The sequence below is a fragment of the Arachis ipaensis genome, chromosome B4, assembly GCF_059453495.1.
Source record: "Arachis ipaensis isolate K30076 ecotype BB chromosome B4, ASM5945349v1, whole genome shotgun sequence".
In the NCBI taxonomy this organism is placed as follows: Eukaryota; Viridiplantae; Streptophyta; class Magnoliopsida; order Fabales; family Fabaceae; genus Arachis; species Arachis ipaensis.
Window position 1 is genome coordinate 96,413,710 of NC_142439.1, and position 17,491 is coordinate 96,431,200.

Consider the following 17,491-nt stretch of genomic DNA (forward strand, 5'->3'; position numbering starts at 1 on the left):
AAGTATTTAAACCTCGGGTCGTCTTCTCAAGGAATTGCAGGGAGGTGTTCTTATTATTGGTTAAGAGTTGTAAATTGGGGTTCTGGAGTTTGGGCAATGGGCACAGGTATATTTTCAAAGCAATAAAAATAAATAAATAACTGTAAAATAAACTCTTGGCAAGGTATGAGAACTGGAAGTCCTATCCTGGTTATCCTTATCAATTGTGATGAGAATTGGATTTTTCTCCCACTTTGTTAACCTCTAATTATGAAGGTAAGTTAAGTGGATGAATTAATTTTTATTCCTCAGATCCTAGTCTTTCCTTGAGAGAGGCTAGAGTTATTGGAACTCGAATTAATTCTTGAAGAATTCTAATTTTCAATCAACAATGAGTTTGATAACTCAAGTGTCTCCAATGACTCAACCAAAGCCAAAAGGAAGAAAATATCTAAATTAAATTAAAAGCATCAATATAAATAAAGCAAAGCAATCTTAAATCTGGAATACCTCAAATAATATTAATTAAGAAAATCATAACATGAATGTAGCATAAGCCAAATAGGCAACATAACTAATATAAGCATTAAAGTATCTGAAAGTAAGAGATAAATATAAAGTAAAAGAACATTGAACCTGGGATTGAGAGGCACTCCTAAAACTAAGAGAAATCCTAAATCCTAATCCTAAGAGAGAGGAAAGAACCTCTCTCTCTAAAAACTACATCTACTCCTAAAATTATGAATATGAATGCTTCTGATGAATGGATGCATTCCCCCACTTTATAGCCTCTAATCTGTGTGTTCTGGGCCGCAAACTGGGTCAGAAACAGCCCAGAATTCGCTGGTTGCGAATTCAAACACGCTGATTTTCGTCACTGCGAGGCGTCCGCATGAATGACGCGATCGTGTCGCCTAGAGTCAGGGCAACTATGGCATATTATATATCAAATCGAAGCCCCGGACGTTAGCTTTCCAACGCAACTGGAACCGTGTTGTTTGGACCTCTGTAGCTAAACTATAGCCGTTTGAGTGCGAAGAGGTCAGGCTGGACAGCTTAGCAATTTCTCCAACTTCTTGTATTCCTTCCACTTTTGCATGCTTCCTTTCCATCCTCTGAGCCATTCCTGCCCTGTAATCTCTGAAATCACTTAACACACATATCAAGGCATCTAATGGTAATAAGAGAGGAATTAGACATAGGGAACTTAAGGCCAAAGAAGCATGTTTTCAATCAAAGCACATAATTAGGAAGGCAAATGTAAAACCATGCAAATAGTATGAATAAGTGGGTAAAGATTGATAAAATCCACTCAATTGAGCATAAGATAAACCATAAAATAGTGGTTTATCATTGTCCCAGGTTTCTTTTGCCGTTGTGCATCGTGATACCCCTCGGTATTCCTCGAAGTTGATTGCACAGTTGAGTAGGTTGATAGCCTTAGCGTTGAGCTCCACCTTTTTTCTGTCTTCTTCAGTCCAACTGGCTTCACCTTTGAGAGAGACTACTCCTTCAGCACTTGTAGCGGTTGGAAATTGAGGACCTTCCAGGATTCTCTTCCAGAGTCTGTAATCTACTGCTTGCACAAAAATTTTCATTCTTTCCTTCCAATAAGTGTAGTTCTTTCCATTAAAGAGTGGAGGTCTGTTGCTTGACTGTCCTTCTGTCAGATTGTAGGACACCAGGTTTGAGCTACTGTTTTCTACCATCTGGTTCTTTTCTCCAACCTGCAAAGCTTGATCTCTTTGAGACCAAGCTCTGATACCAATTGATGGTAAGCAGTGACTAAGAGAAAGGGGGTTGAATCTTAGCCCCTTTTTGCTGAGTGATACTTTCTGACCTTTAAAATAGCTTCAGGAGATTTTTTTATTTTTGTCTCATACCTAGTCAAGAGACATTTTCATTTTGTCTTGTAACCAGATAGGAGATATTTCTCAGTTTTGTCTCCTACGCAACAGAATCAGAAAATGGAGTAGAAGAGAGAGAGAGAGAGAATCACACCATGAAGTATCCTGGTTCAACTGCCAAGTGCAATGCAGCCTACATCCAGTCTCCATCACAACAATGATGGAATTTCACTATAATTATCTTGATTACAAACACCAATTCTCCCTAGAAACTACCCTTCCTATCTGCGACAAGTCCAGAATTTATCCTCAACCGTGAACTTGACTTGGTCACCTACCAAGCTTTCAACTGCTAAATGCTAACCCAACTTGCAAGGGATTCCCACAGAATCATGAAACACAACACAGATGTACAAAGGAACTCTAGGACATCTATAGATTTTTCTTTTAATTTTGTATACTCTGTCTTTTTCTGCTCTATGGCTTTTTCATACAAACCTCACTGTTTGCCTTTTTCCATGAGACTCAAGACAGATAAAACTAAACAGAAAAATACAACATGAAACACATTGAAGGAGAAGAACTTCTGTTAGCTTGGGTAGCTATGAGAACTCTGTGCTTTCACTCTTTTTTTCTCCTTGCCTCAAGCCTTGGATGTTCACCCTTATTATAGAAAGGGAAGCCTCCAAGGTTGAAACGGTTGAACCGAACAAATTTCTTCTTCTTCAAACATGAAACTGGTTCGGAAAGAGAGAGGAGAGAGGAAACCGAATGTAAAAACCAACATGCAATTACCTTACTCTCATCCCAACTCATCAAGTTTCATCAATCTGAGCCTTCCATCTTGACTTGATCCCCAAGAAGGATTTCTGACCCTTGATGAACCCTTGATCCTTGACAACTCCATCTACTCTATCTTCTGCTTCTTCTCCACGTAGCTACAGTAGCTACCTCCTGTGATGGATGAACGAAAAGTAGAGACGAGCCATACCCCAGGGATCTTCTTCTCTGACCGAAACTGATCTTCAACCATTTTTAGGCATGGTGATCTTGAGTCTTCTTCACCACATTTTACCATATGTGATAAAGATCTTAGCCACACCTTACTGTAGATCTTCTTTTTGCTAGTGCCATCATCACAATAGCCCTTTTCTTGCTTCTAGCTTCTTCTTCCTTCATCTGATAGCTTGTTCTTCCTTCCATCTTCCTCTGATGGATGTGACCGAAACTGAAGAGAGAGAAGAGAGAGAAGAGAAAAGAAAAGCTTTGGAAGTAATGAGTGAAATCAATTATTAAAATCAACTTCTCATGCTTTTTGCCTAGTAACGTGTAAAATTCATTTAATGCCATCAAATCACTTGCATTTTCTTTTTCATGTTACCAAGGCAATTAAAGCTAGTTCATAAAATTTGAATTCCATCAAAAAGGAGTGTGGGTAACCGAAACTAATCAAGCAAAGCTCCATCCTTCTTTCTTTTCAATTCGGACCAAGCTAGTTGGTCTTGCAACAATGATTTAATTTTGGGCTTGTTCAACAAAATCCTGGCCCAACAAGCATAGCAATAATTCAGCTACATATTTTTAAATATTTTTGCACAAGGCTAATTATATTTGCTAATCATTTTGGGCTTCCAGTTTGTTCAATGACCAAAGTCTGCAAACAACAAAATTATCAATTAACAAATGTGGGTTAAAATTTAAATTAATAATTTTGTAATTAATTATTTTCATAATGTTTGATCATCATCAAATTAATTTGGAGTTTTCCAAACTCATCAGTAATATTATTAGTTACTATAACATATATGAAAAATGTGACTCATTTAGTGTTTAACATTTATTTTTTATTAATATTGTAAAAATACATGTGATTTTATATGAGAATAATATTGCTTAGACTTTGATTATCTTAACATTTTTACTATGTAGTTAGAATAGTTCTACATCACGAACCAATAAATACTATTAATAAAGATGATAAAATAAATGAGCCAAAACAAGTATTTTCAGAGATTACTCACGATTTTAGAGTAGATAAAGACTTGTAAAATCCCATGGATGGAGACCCACTGATAAACCACTATTTTATGGTTTATCTTGTGCTCAATTGAGTGGATTTCATCAACTCTTTACCCACTTATTCATATTATTTGCATGGTTTTACATTTGCCTTCCTAATTATGTGCTTTGATTGAAAACATGCTTCTTTGATCTTATATTTGCTTATTATTAATTCTCTCTTATTACCATTAGATGCCTTGATATGTGTGTTAAGTGTTTTCAGATATTATAAGGCATGAATAGCTTGGAGGATGGGAAGAAAGCATGCAAAAGTGGAAGGAATGCAAGAAGTTGGAGAAATTGCTAAGCTGTCCAGCCTGACCTCTCTGCACTCAAATGGCTATAACTTTAGCTACAGAGGTCCAAACGACACGGTTCCAGTTGCGTTGGAAAGCTAACGTCCGGGCTTCGATTTGATATATAATATGCTATAGTTCCCTTGACGCTAGGCGACGCGACCGCGTGATCCATGCGGCCGCGTCGCAGTGACGGAAATCCAGCGTGGCAAAATTCGAAACCAGCGAATTCTGGACTGTTTCTGACCCAGTTTTATTATTGTTAATTTATTTTACTTGTCATTTAAATATACCTGTGCACATTGCCCAAACTCCAAATTTCTCAAACCCCCAAATTTACAATCTCCATAACCAATAATAAGAACATACCTCCCTGTAATTCCTTGAGAAGACGACCCGAGGTTTGAATACTCGGTTATCAATTTCAAAGGGGTTTGTTACTTGTGACAACCAAAACGTTTGTACGAAGGGATTTTTGTCGGTTTAGAGACTATATCTACAACGCGACTGTTTTTATGACATTCTTTACTGGCAAAAATCCTAACGTCAAAATGGCGCCGTTGCCGGGGAATTGCAAACGTGTGCCTTATTATTGGTTATTGTAAATATTTTATTTTTGCTTGTTTATTTGTTTTTATTTTTGTTTTTATTTTTGCTTTTTCTTAAATTAAGAGGTTATTTGTTTTTATTTAGTTATTAAAAAAAATTTTCAAAAATTTGTTCTTAGTGTTCATCTTGATCTTCAAGTTGTTCTTAGTTGTTTTCTTCGTTTTGATCTAAAAATTTGAAATTTGGTGTCATTTATTGTTTTTCTCTTTCCTCATTAAATTCAAAAATATTTTTTTATTAATTTTTTCGAAAAAAAAAATTTTCAGATTTTTATTTTTAAAATTTTTATCTTATCTTATCCTATTTCAAAAATCAAATTTCAAATTTTAATTTTCAAATTCAAAATTTAAATAACCTTTTAATTTAAATTTATTTTTATTTTCATTTTTAATTTTTATTTACTACTATGAACTCTCACCCCTTTGGCTATGAGTCTGGTTACAATTATGTTGCAGGAAGAAGAAATTACAATGAGAACAGGCATCAAGGTTGGAACAATCAAAGATGGGAGGAGCCACAAGGATTTGATCAACCCTCATGGCAACAACCACCTGCAGTGGACTATCAACAACCACCACCATATGCCTATGAACCCTTTCCTCAACATAACTTTGGACCACCATACTCACAAGCCCCTTTCCACCATTCACCTCCATATGACCCTAACTCACATCCACCATACCAACCACCTTATGAACCAAATGAACCATACATAGATCCACCCCAAACCTCCATGGAGAAAGCACTTGCCAATCTAAACTCTACTATACAAGCTCTCGTCGCCCAAATCAGACCACCAAATACCTTCAACAATCAACCCTCAAGCTCTAGTACACTTCCTTGTCAACCACAGAATAATCTCTCCATCCCATCACCACCATCCATGGAAGAGCACCCACATCCATCAATCCAAGAGCAAGATGATCCCAAATATGCTATTGATATAGAACAGGAAAGAAGGAATCATCTTCGCGAATCCATACTTCATAAAGAGCTAGAGGAGGCCCTACGGGTAAGGGTAGGAGAGACCCTTGAAGATGAAAGAATAGTTGAAAGGAGTTGTCATAGAAAGAAAAACATCGAGGATGAGTACGATTTTATACTTAAACAACTGGACAAAGCAGCAATTATTAAAAAGGAAGAAGTGGTTGCAGACTTAAGAGATGCTGTACCTCCATTGGAAAGTCCAGTCACAGAGCCTCCTTCCACGGTGTTTGATGTTGATGTTGAGAAGAGCGTACAACCTCCAAGGCAGATCATGGTTGAAGATTTTGTAGAGGTTGATCAAGAGGTAGAAGATGTCAAAGAAGAGCACAAGGGAGTGGAGCTTGAAATTACCTTGCCAAAGTTGTTGGAAACCCCTCCCCCTAAGTTGCCATCATCCTTCACAACATTCAAGTGGGTAAAATTCATATCCCTTAGCTTTCTAATCACACTTGAATATGGGCTACTGGAGACGGATGGTCAACTTAAAGCTCTTTGTGGCATTAAGAGTAAGAGAAAGATGGCCAGTGGTAAGAATTGCCTTGCAAGGTTCATCATGGTTGGAAGCTTTAAGTTTAAATGCAAAGGTTGGTGTAAAGCTCAATTGAATGGGTCTAGGAAGTTGTTTGGACGCTTCAGTGAGAATTCTAAAGCTGAACCACCCGGATGGAATCATGATAATCAACTTAAAGACGGGTGCAAAAGCAAGATTTGGGACCCCGGAGGTTACTGGAATCACAAACACTGGTGAAGATTCCTGGATGAGTTCAAGCATAAGCCACCATAACAGGAAGCTCATCAATTGTCCAACTTAAGGACTTTAACTAAAAGTGCTAGGTGGGAGACAACCCACCATGGTATGATCATTCATTTTTCATTTTTATTTAGTTTTATTTGTTTTTGAGTTTTATTTTATTTTATTATATTGAACCTGGAGTTTTGCATCACATTCATATTAACACTGCATTCTTCATTTTTCAGATTATGAAAAAAAATGCCACGCGACGCGACCGCATCAGCGACGCATCCGCGTCGCAAGGAGAGGGGAGAAAATAAAAAATGAATAGAGAGTTTCGCAGGAGCAGCGCTGGAGGCGTGCCAATGGCACAAATCACCCCACGCGACCGCGTCGCTGACGCGACTGCGTCACCCACGCAACCGCGTGACCTGAAATCGGCGTAAAAAGGGTGTATGGCCGAAAGTTGAGCTGGAATTGGGCTGGACCCGTGCTAGCAGCACAAGCCCTGCCACGCGAACGCGTCACCCACGCATCCGCGTCATATTGGAAATAAGGCAACCCGCGCAATCGCGTCGACCACGCGATCACGTCACCCAGAATTTTGGCAATACTGAGTTTTGAACAGAGAGTTGTGCGACCGCGAGGCTGCACTCGCGCCACTAGCACAAATCAAGTCACGCGATCGCGTGCCCCACGCGTCCGCGTCGCCTAACCTTATTTGCGCACCACGCGACCGCGTCACCCACGCGACCGCGTCGCCAGCATCGCACAACCTATCCAGATTAGTGCCAATTTTCTTATCTTTTCTCTTCTAATCCTAATTTCTTCCTTCTCTCTCCTTTTTCACTTTCTTTTTCTACTTCTCATTCTTTTTCACTTTCATTTTATTTTATTTAATTTATTTGCATACTTTCATTCATTGCATATTTTATTTTTCTAAAGTTATTATTAGTGTTCAAATATTCTTACTCAACTGTTACATCTTTTCTGGTATTTTCTTGGTGCTTAGTGACTTGTTTAATTCTGATTGGGTAATCTTATTTAAATCAATGCTAATTTTTATAATACTGATATTCCTTTGGCATTGACATGAACTCACATTGTCTTTCATTACCCACTCTCTTCTCCGTTGTTGCAAATTTTGCACCACTGGCATGCCATGGCTTCTATTGTTTTCTCCCTTACATGTTGAAGCTTCCATGTAAATGAGACCCTTATCATTTGGCATTAACCCATACTTCTTTTATTTTCTTATCTCTATCTCTGGGTTACTCTTCTTCCCTTTTTCTTTCAGGATGGCCACCCGGAAGGGAAGCGGAAGATATTTTACATGGGGAGACAGACAAGTACATCTGCACAATCCTTAGAGAAAAGCAACAGTTGAAACAACCCATCCACCTGCAAATCTCAGCATGCACCGAGGACGGTGCAATCTTTAAGTGTGGGGAGGTCGATACCGATCTCCGTGGGTTAGTACTTTCTTTTCAACACCAATAATCTTATTTTCTTTATTTGTTCATTGTTGCATCTGCATATTTGATTGCATATTTATTTGATTTTGTGCATTTAGTTACTACTTGGTTAAAATAATAAATCTCTTTTTAAGATCCTATTTTTGAAAAAAAATTTCACTAATTTAAATAAAAATTTTTAAAAATTTTTATGTGTTAAATTTGTTTGAAGTTGTATTTGGAACATGGTTTTTGAGCCAAAGAACACACAACCTGTGAGACTTTGAGCTTATTTACATGGTTACATTATTTAACCATAAATATTTTATTCTTGTGTGTTTCCTTCTTTATGATTGTAATTTGTATTTTGTTCCAGTCTATATGTCCTTTGTTTAGTATATTTACATGCTTGCGTATGATTGAGGCCATATTTGATTATCAACTCACTTACCCCAAATAAGCCTACCTTTTACATCACCTTTGTTAGCCCCTTGAGCTTTTAATCCCCTTCTGTTCTATAACCACATCACTAGCCTTAAGCGGAAAACAAATTAATTATCCCAATTGAATCTTTGGTTAGCTTAAGATAGAGATTGTGTAGCAAATAAGTGTGGGGAAATTTTGGGAACATGGGTTGATAAGGGAATGTAACATGTTTCTAATTTATTTGAATATTAGGAATTTGGGAACCTACTCATAAAAAACCAAAATAGAAAAATAATAGAAAAATTCATGTGCATTGATAAGTTATGTTTATTTCTCTACGAAAAAAAAAGAAGAAAAAAAAAGAAGAAAAAAAAAATATATATATATATAATATAAATAAATAAATAAATAAGGGGACAAAATTACCCCAAATATTAAGTTTAATAAAAGATCAATGCACATGTGATAAAAATTAAAGAAAATTTGGTACATGAGTATGGGAATTATACAAAAGTGGGAATTATGGGTAGCTAGGCATGAATTTAAAAGTATATAGAGTATATGTATATTAGGTGAGAGCTTAGGTTAATTAAAGATTCAATTTATAAAGCTCACTTAGCCATATATATACCTTTACCCTTACCTTAGCCCCATTACAACCTTGAAAAAGACCTCATGACGTTTGCAATGGTATATTAAATATTGTTGATTGGTTAGATAAAGAACAAGGTTTAGAAAGCATGACTAGAGAAGAGTAGAGTGAATAACCCTATACACTTGAGAGATTAGAGTGATACACACTACCAGTGAGGGTTCAATGCTTGATTCTATGTTCCCTGCTTTCATGAGCTGTCTTCTTACAAGTTTACTTGCTTTTTATTGTATGATTTGAATTAGTGAAATCTGGTTTATGTTTGTCTTGAAGAGCTTATTTACTTTTAACCAAGTAGGTAGAAACATTTTGCATGTAGTTGCATTCATATAGATAGGTTGCATTTCATACTTTCTACCATTCCGCTTCATCTTTATAGCTTCTCCTGAGCTTAGCATGAGGACATGCTAATGTTTAAGTGTGGGGAGGTTGATAAACCACTATTTTATGGTTTATCTTGTGCTCAATTGAGTGGATTTCATCAACTCTTTACCCACTTATTCATATTATTTGCATGGTTTTACATTTGCCTTCCTAATTATGTGCTTTGATTGAAAACATGCTTTTTTGATCTTATATTTGCTTATTATTAATCCTCTCTTATTACCATTACATGCCTTGATATGTGTGTTAAGTGTTTTCAGATATTATAAGGCAGGAATAGTTTGGAGGATGGGAAGAAAGCATGCAAAAGTGGAAGGAATGCAAGAAGTTGGAGAAATTGCTAAGCTGTCCAGCCTGACCTCTCTGCACTCAAACGGCTATAACTTTAGCTATAGAGGTCCAAACGACGCGGTTCCAGTTGCGTTGGAAAGCTAACGTCCGGGGCTTCGATTTGATATATAATATGCTATAGTTCCCCTGATGCTAGGTGACGCGACCGCGTGATCCATGCGGCCGCATCGCAGTGACAGAAATCCAACGTGGTAAAATTCGAAACCAGCGAATTCTGGACTGTTTCTGACCCAGTTTGCAGCCCAGAAAACACAGATTAGAGGCTATAAAGTGGGGGACTGCATCCATTCATGAGGAGGCTCTCATTCACAATTTTAGGAGTAGATGTAGTTTTTAGAGAGAGAGGTTCTCTCCTCTCTCTTAGGATTTAGAATTAGGATTCTTTTCACTTCATGATTACTTCATCTTTTGCCATCACAAGTTCAATGTTCTTTTATTTCTTTTCTCAATTTTGTTTATGACTCTCTATGTTTAGATTGATTTTCTATTTAATATATTTTGAGGTATTTCAGACTTATGATTGCTCCTTTTTATTATATAAATAATTTGAATTTTTTCCTTTTGGCTTTGGTTGAGTCATTGGAGACACTTGAGTTATCAAACTCATTGTTGATTGAAAATTGAATTTCTTCATTTCATTAATTCAAGTTCCAATAACTCTAGCCTTTCCCAAGGAAAGACTAGGACTTGAAGATTCGAATTAATTTGCCCACTTAACTTACCTTCATAGTTAGAGGTTAATAAGGTGGGGGAAGAATCCAATTCTCATCATAATTGATAAGGATAACTAGGATAGGACATCCAGTTCTTCATACCTTGCCAAGAGATTTTATTATTGTTAATTTATTTTACTTATCATTTAAATATACCTGTGCACATTGCCCAAACTCCAAATTTCTCAAACTCCCAAATTTACAATCTCCATAACCAATAATAAGAACATACCTCCCTGCAATTCCTTGAGAAGACGACCCGAGGTTTGAATACTCGGTTATCAATTTCAAAGGGGTTTGTTACTTGTGACAACCAAAACGTTTGTACGAAGAAATTTTTGTCGGTTTAGAGATTATATCTACAACGCGACTGTTTTTATGACATTCTTTACTGACAAAAATCCTAACGTCACCCACTCACGTGAATAAACGGACGGAGATGACGACATAGGTACCTGCCCCAAAAAACTCGTTAAATCCACACAAATTTATTTATATATACATAAATTTACCCTAACTTTCTTAAATTTAGTAACTTTAACTTCTGCCTTCAATTCGAATTTTTTTTTCTTTCTTTCATAGTCATCTGAATCTCTCTCTTTCTCTCTCACTTTTTTGTTGTTCAAAATCTATTACTACATTGTTCAGTCTAATCCAAAAAAATTATGTTATGTTATTATGATAAAAAAATATTTTTATATATTTTTTTAAAATATTAATTTTTATAATAAATATCTTATAAATTATGTTGAATTATATTAAATTAATTATTTTATAATTATTATATTATATTTTTTGTTTATATCTTTTTTTAATTTTCAAAGAATATCCAAAAATACCTGTGAGTATCTACGTTCTTTGAGTGAATAATTAAATGGATATTTACAACAAAAATAAAGAAGAAACAGGAAATAGATGACATTTTTTGAAAATGGAAGTAAAGGACGGGAAAAGAACGCCTCCACAAGTACGCATTAACATCCTTAGCTAGCAACACAAATTTAATTTAAGTCGATACGAGAGAGGGACAATGAACTTCATTAATGAATCTGCCACTAGCCATTAGGCTCTTTAATATTTGTTTAAATGGATAAGTGAAATAACCACTTAATCAATCTAAATTAATTGAGACAAATATTAATTATTTTTTATATTTTTAATATTAAAATCCGTTAAACTTTGGTTTTAAAGGTAGGGGAGGATGCAGGAACATAGATTCGGGAATAAAATTGAATCTTCACGCTTAAGTATCGGTTACATGTAAGTCAATTATTTTTTTAAAATGATTTAGAATGATCGATGTCATCGATCTTTTCTTTTTAGAGTAACAATTTTGATTGACCCTTAAATTCAAAATTTTTTTTCATATTGAAGAGATATGATAATCTTACTCAAAATAAGGGATGTAGTTTATATCAACGAGAATATGAGTCTAAATTACACCCAAAAAAAAGTGTAAACAAACACAAGTTTACCACTTTACTTTTGAAGATGCACATAATATTCACCACCATTATTGACTCTGTGCATTCAAACTCTATGAAGGGGTACTTTTAAAAAATTGCTCATATTTAATGAGGAAAAGAAACTTTTAGGAACGACTTATGGGGAATTTCATGATCAGCGAAGACAAACTAAACAAACTTAAACATGAAGAATAATCCACCAGCACGTGCTCCGCAAGCATCCGAAGGTCCATGCAGTTTGTCACGTGGAGGTTGTAGTCTTCTAGAAGCTTCTGAGCGTCCGCCTCGATCCCAGCCCCAACGAACATGTTATTGCGGCTTCTGAGAAAATCCACCAGCGACCGCGGGATGTAAGGCGCGTGCAATATCTGGTAGACGAGGCAGTTCTCGCCCTGGCAGAGTTGGAGTGTGGCGACGGGGTTACGAGGCGCGTTGCGCTGAGTGTTTGGATTCCATTCGACGTCGAGGCCGATGAGGCGGTTGTGGTTGCTGCTGAAGCCGAAGTGGCTGCTCATGGCTTGGACCCAGTCGTCGACTATGGAAGGGTCAGAGGTTAGGCAGGTGTCGATGAAGTTTCCATGGAAGATGACTTCGTACTTGTTGTGGGTGATGTCGTAGTGGCGGATGTGAATCGTCATGGTGTCTCGGGATGTAGAGAAGGTGAAAAGCGTGACGATGGTGGTTAGTGCCTCGGTGTACATATACTATATACTATATAGTAGACTGGACTCGGAATTATAAGGTGAAACTCCAAAATAGTCCCTGGTGCTTCTTTAATTTGACAAATTAATCCCTTAAAAGTTAAAAATAATAGATAAGGTGCTTTTTTTTTTAAATATCTTTTAAAAAATATATTTTTACAAAGATAAAAGTGATTTTATATTGAAATATCTCATATAAAAAGATCTTTTTATCTATCAATTATATTTAGTAAAATAAAATAAAAGTTTTTTTTTATTTATTACGTAAAAAATATCTTTTTTTAAAAAAAAAGATCTTTTAAAATAAGATGAAAGATATTTTCTTGATTTTTCTAATATTTTTACTTTTATTATTAAAAATTATCAAATACACTAAAAGATAATAGAGTATCTTTACAATAGCTACAATGGGTTTTAGAATTGGCCCAATAAAATAAAACTACCCCTTCCCCACCAAACCCTAATTTTGACTATTCAAGTTTTAACCATCCCCCATCCCCCCAAATTCAAAAATACAGTAGCCACAACCCAACATCTCGTCGGCACTGCAACAGAACCTTCCGCGGTAGTCCATTGTAAATTGGACATCCGGCGCCACCTACACACTCCTCCCGCAAGAATCAAGGTCGGCCATTCACAGAGGTCGCGCGTTGCTCTCCTCTTCCCGCGCGCCCTCCTCACACCACTGTTGAACGTTGACGTCGCCGAGAAGCTCCCGGTAGCCGTCGCCACGCCGCCAACCGTATGCATCCGGAGTCGCACTCCATCACACCTGACCCAGAGCTGACCCCTCGGAGCTTCTTCGCGCCGCCGCTGTTTTCGCGTGAACGCCGTGGTTTCCCCCTCCTGCTCGCTGCTGCCAAAGCTTAGTTTCTTGTTGGTTGTTTATTTCATGAATAGCTGTTCATTAAAAAGGATTTAATTTATGGTTGATTGAAATGGGTGTGCTGCATCTGCCTGGAGATGTATATGTTTTATTTATTGCACTGATTTGGAAGAAAATTTATTGTGGTTGGTGCTGATTTTCTGGTTTTTCACCACTATCGTTTATATACTTTTTTAATGGGTTATGTTTGTCCAGGCAGAGAAGAGAAGCTCCTAGTTGCTGTTGCCGCACCGCCAAACTTCCGCACCCGGCGTCGCATTCTCTCGCACCGGACTCGACAGTGACCGCCTCCCTCATCGCTGCTTCAATAGGTTAGTTGATGGCTTTGGATTTATTTGATAAATAGATGTTTATTCAATGGCTTTGGTTAAGTTACTGGATTTTTCTTCTTCTGTACATTATTTTATTATTTGAATAATTTGTTAGATGTTTATTATCAACTATAGCGAATGTTCAATACACTATATATGCAGATGTTCATTTTATTCTGTGTTGGAATTGAGTTTCACTCTATTTTATTGGTTAAAGTGAAAGCAATCATTTAGTTATGCTTTGATGAATTTAAGATTTTCTTCTCATCCCTATTTACTTTTTCAGTAGGTTGAAAAGTAAAAGGTTTTTGGTATTGAAACCTGAAAATTTTGATACTTGAATTGACCATTTTCATGGGTTTAATGCTGCCAAATAAGAAACCAAACATGTCTATTATTTTGTAGTTTCTAGGCTTAGTGGAGCATCATGGCTTGCGCATAACTGTTGCTGATGCACGGTTCTGAAAGCCATTGGATGGTTTCCTCATTCGCAGCCTAGCAAAATCACACGAAGTTTTGATCAGTGTCGAAGAAGGATCGATTGGAGGATTCGAGTCTCATGTTGTTCAGTTCATGGCCCTTGATGGTCTTCTAGATAGAAAATTGAAGGTAAAAATCCAAACAAGACTTGTCAACTTAAATTAGAACTAAAACACTTGTTATATGCATCTTTAAAGATATTATAAATCGCGGATGATGCGTGCATTTTTTTGGCATAACAACGGTGCAGTGGAGGCCAATGGGTTCTTCCAGATCGTTATATTGACCACGGATCACCTGCTGATCAATTGTCTGATTGCTCCAATTCAGATAGCAGCAACTGTGTTGAAACATACTTGGACAGACAAGGGAGGCGCTAGAGTATGTTATAAAAAGAAAAATATCAAGAGAGATTAAATTTTCACTCCCCACAATATACACATGTTAACGATATAAATCACCTTGTGTAACACAAACAAGGTATTATTAGGATGTGAATTATGTAAATGTTAGTAACAATGTAGTTATATCAAATAGTAGTATCAGCCGGTTACAATTTGCAAGGAAGAAATAATGTCAATTTTTTAATGTTATTTGTTGAGAAAGTTGGTTCAGGAAATGACCAAATTTAAAATAGTTTTTTTAGATCGTTTGTTACAAAGTCAATCCAAAATTGGAAGAATCTACAAATGGCATTTTACATGGTATTTTTGCTTGATCTCTCTCATTCTTATATTTCCTGTTTTGTAAAATTGAGACTTCTCTATCTATCACTTACCTAATCATGTTAAAAACATTGATTACTAATAATTTATTGCTTAATTTTTATTTTGTATTTAACTATACTTTCCAAATTGCATACTTTTCAATCAAATAAACATCCACTTAAGAACAAAAATAATCATCTGCATACATGGTGAATTGAACATCTGACATATTTTAATTGTATCTACTTAAATTCAATCCAATCAACTAAACATCCACTTAAAAATGAAAATAATCATCTGCATACCTAGTAAAAATAAACCTCCGGCATATTTTAATTTAAAAATATGATTTGAAATTGACCATTTCACTAGTGATCAATGATTATGTACTCCAGTTAGCCAGCAATGACAAGATAACTATTTTGTGACAAAACTAATTTATTCTTTTTGTTTAATACATTTTATTATTCTATTATTTCTTTGGGTTTTAAAGGGTAAAAATTAATTACTTAACCCTTCATTTTGTCATTATTGTTACCTTTCATGTATTGATGACACGAATATATTATACTTTAAAAGGGATTACAACCATATCTGAATGATGCAAATGCATGAACCACATACATAGTTGCAGGTTAATTTAGAAAAACATTAAAATTAAAGGTGAGTTCACTCTTATTTAATCTTTGTCACAATTTAATTTACACCACTATCCATAAAATTTATATATATTGAGAATGATAAAGTTTTCTAGTTACTCTTTCTAACGAGTAAAAGATTAATTTAATTTTAATACATTGTCAATGTAAATTAGTTTTATGCATGTATCTAACTATTGTTACTACTATTTTACTTTGACTGCGTGAATAATTATCTAAAAAAGGTTTAATTACTCTGTTGGTCCCTATAGTTTTACCAAATTTTTAATTAGGTCCCTATACTTTTTTTCCTTTTAATTGAGTCCCTACACTGCTTTAATTTTGTAATTAAGTCCTTCCTAGTATAAAAAATATTAGAGTTAACTGAATATTTTTTCATAAATTGAAGGTACTTATAATTAAAAACTTAATTGAATCTTTGACTGCATGTATTTTGGTAAAAATATTATGTTAATTTTAATATTTTTAACATGAAAAGGACGTAATTACAAAATTAAAAATACTGTAGGAACCCAATTAAAAAGAAAAAAAGTATAGGGACCTAATTAAAAATTTGGTAAAACTATAGGGACTAATAGAGTAATTAAACCTCTAAAAAAATAGATGTAATTGGTCAATTACGTAAAACGTTTTACACAATCAGTGCATCAAAATTAAATTACTTAACAATATAAGAAGATTTTGCTTTTTATATATTCACATAAGGTACATAATAATTAATTAATACAAAAAACTATACATCCACCTGAAAATGAAAATAACCATTTGAATACCTATTAAACTAAACATCTAGTATAATTTAATTATATCTAGTTGAATCTAATATTAGCAACTAAACATCCACTTAACAATGAAAATAACAATTCGTATACCTACTAAAATGAACATCTTTCATAATTTAATTGTATTTACTTGAATCCAATCCAACCAACTAAATACTTAATAATTATATTCCAAATCTCTGACATTCTTCATAATTTGCTGAGGAAGAATTACAGAAGAAGTTGATATATGAGATAGAAAAAAAGAAGGTAGCATCTCTAATAATGAAAGAAAAAATTAATCCAATACAAATTAGCTTATGTAAGAAAATTGATTTGGTTAGTGCAACAACCACCGTACCTATTGAGTATAGAAACTATTTTAACTCTGAAGGTGCATACAAATTATGAAATTAAGTCTTATTGGCCATCACTAACAATAATGTAGTTAATTTTAAAGAACATTGTGTTTGAGATTTTACATCTTCTATAATTGAAGAATAGAAAAAAAAATGACCAAGTCTAAACAAGATGCACAACACTAACACTTTATGTTATTATTATGTTAATATAATTAACACATGCACAAAAAATTACTCTAATAAACTGACCTATTGTGCCAGAAGCATCACTACCACCATAGAAAATGGCATGTCCACTCTGCCAACTACCACCATAGTCAGCAATGGCACCTTGAAGGTTGATAACAATAAGTAAAACAATGAGAGCAACTAGAAGTACAGTTTGTGTATAATCTTGGGGTGATGAATGATGATGTCGGAGGATGAACCGCTGCCGGCTGGGGGTAAATCTTCTCCGATTAGGACGTCCACGGCTGCACGAATGAAGCAACCCTCGCAACGGTGTTGCACAGTCCTTCGCGGTGTGCACGGCAGTGTCTCCCAAAGCTATGCACGATGGCGGCTGTTGCGGGTTGCGCGGTGGCACCATTGAAAGAAAGTGAGAATTTTCGAGAAACAATTTCCTGTAAATGGAAGAAGAGGGTTGGCAGTTTTCAATTTTACGTT

At 35.4% G+C, this 17,491-nt stretch overlaps 1 protein-coding gene and 1 long non-coding RNA gene across 2 annotated transcripts; one reads left to right on the plus strand and one right to left on the minus strand.

Annotated features, from left to right (window-relative positions):
- Positions 1–12,083: 12,083 nt before the first annotated feature.
- LOC110271518 (3'-5' exonuclease-like) lies at positions 12,084–12,596 on the minus strand. Its single transcript, XM_021122472.2, has one exon. The coding sequence runs from the start codon at positions 12,594–12,596 to the stop codon at positions 12,084–12,086; it is 513 nt and encodes a 170-aa protein (XP_020978131.2).
- A 568-nt stretch (positions 12,597–13,164) lies between these two features.
- LOC148568466 (uncharacterized) lies at positions 13,165–14,773 on the plus strand. The gene is made up of 3 exons (XR_015881419.1): positions 13,165–13,856; positions 14,262–14,465; positions 14,587–14,773. It is a non-coding gene; the product is annotated as an uncharacterized LOC148568466 (long non-coding RNA).
- Positions 14,774–17,491: the final 2,718 nt, after the last annotated feature.

Bases quoted from the DNA above. Each gene is read 5' to 3' on its own strand.
- LOC110271518 (XM_021122472.2), bottom strand. From the start codon at position 12,596: ATGACGATTCACATCCGCCACTACGACATCACCCACAACAAGTACGAA.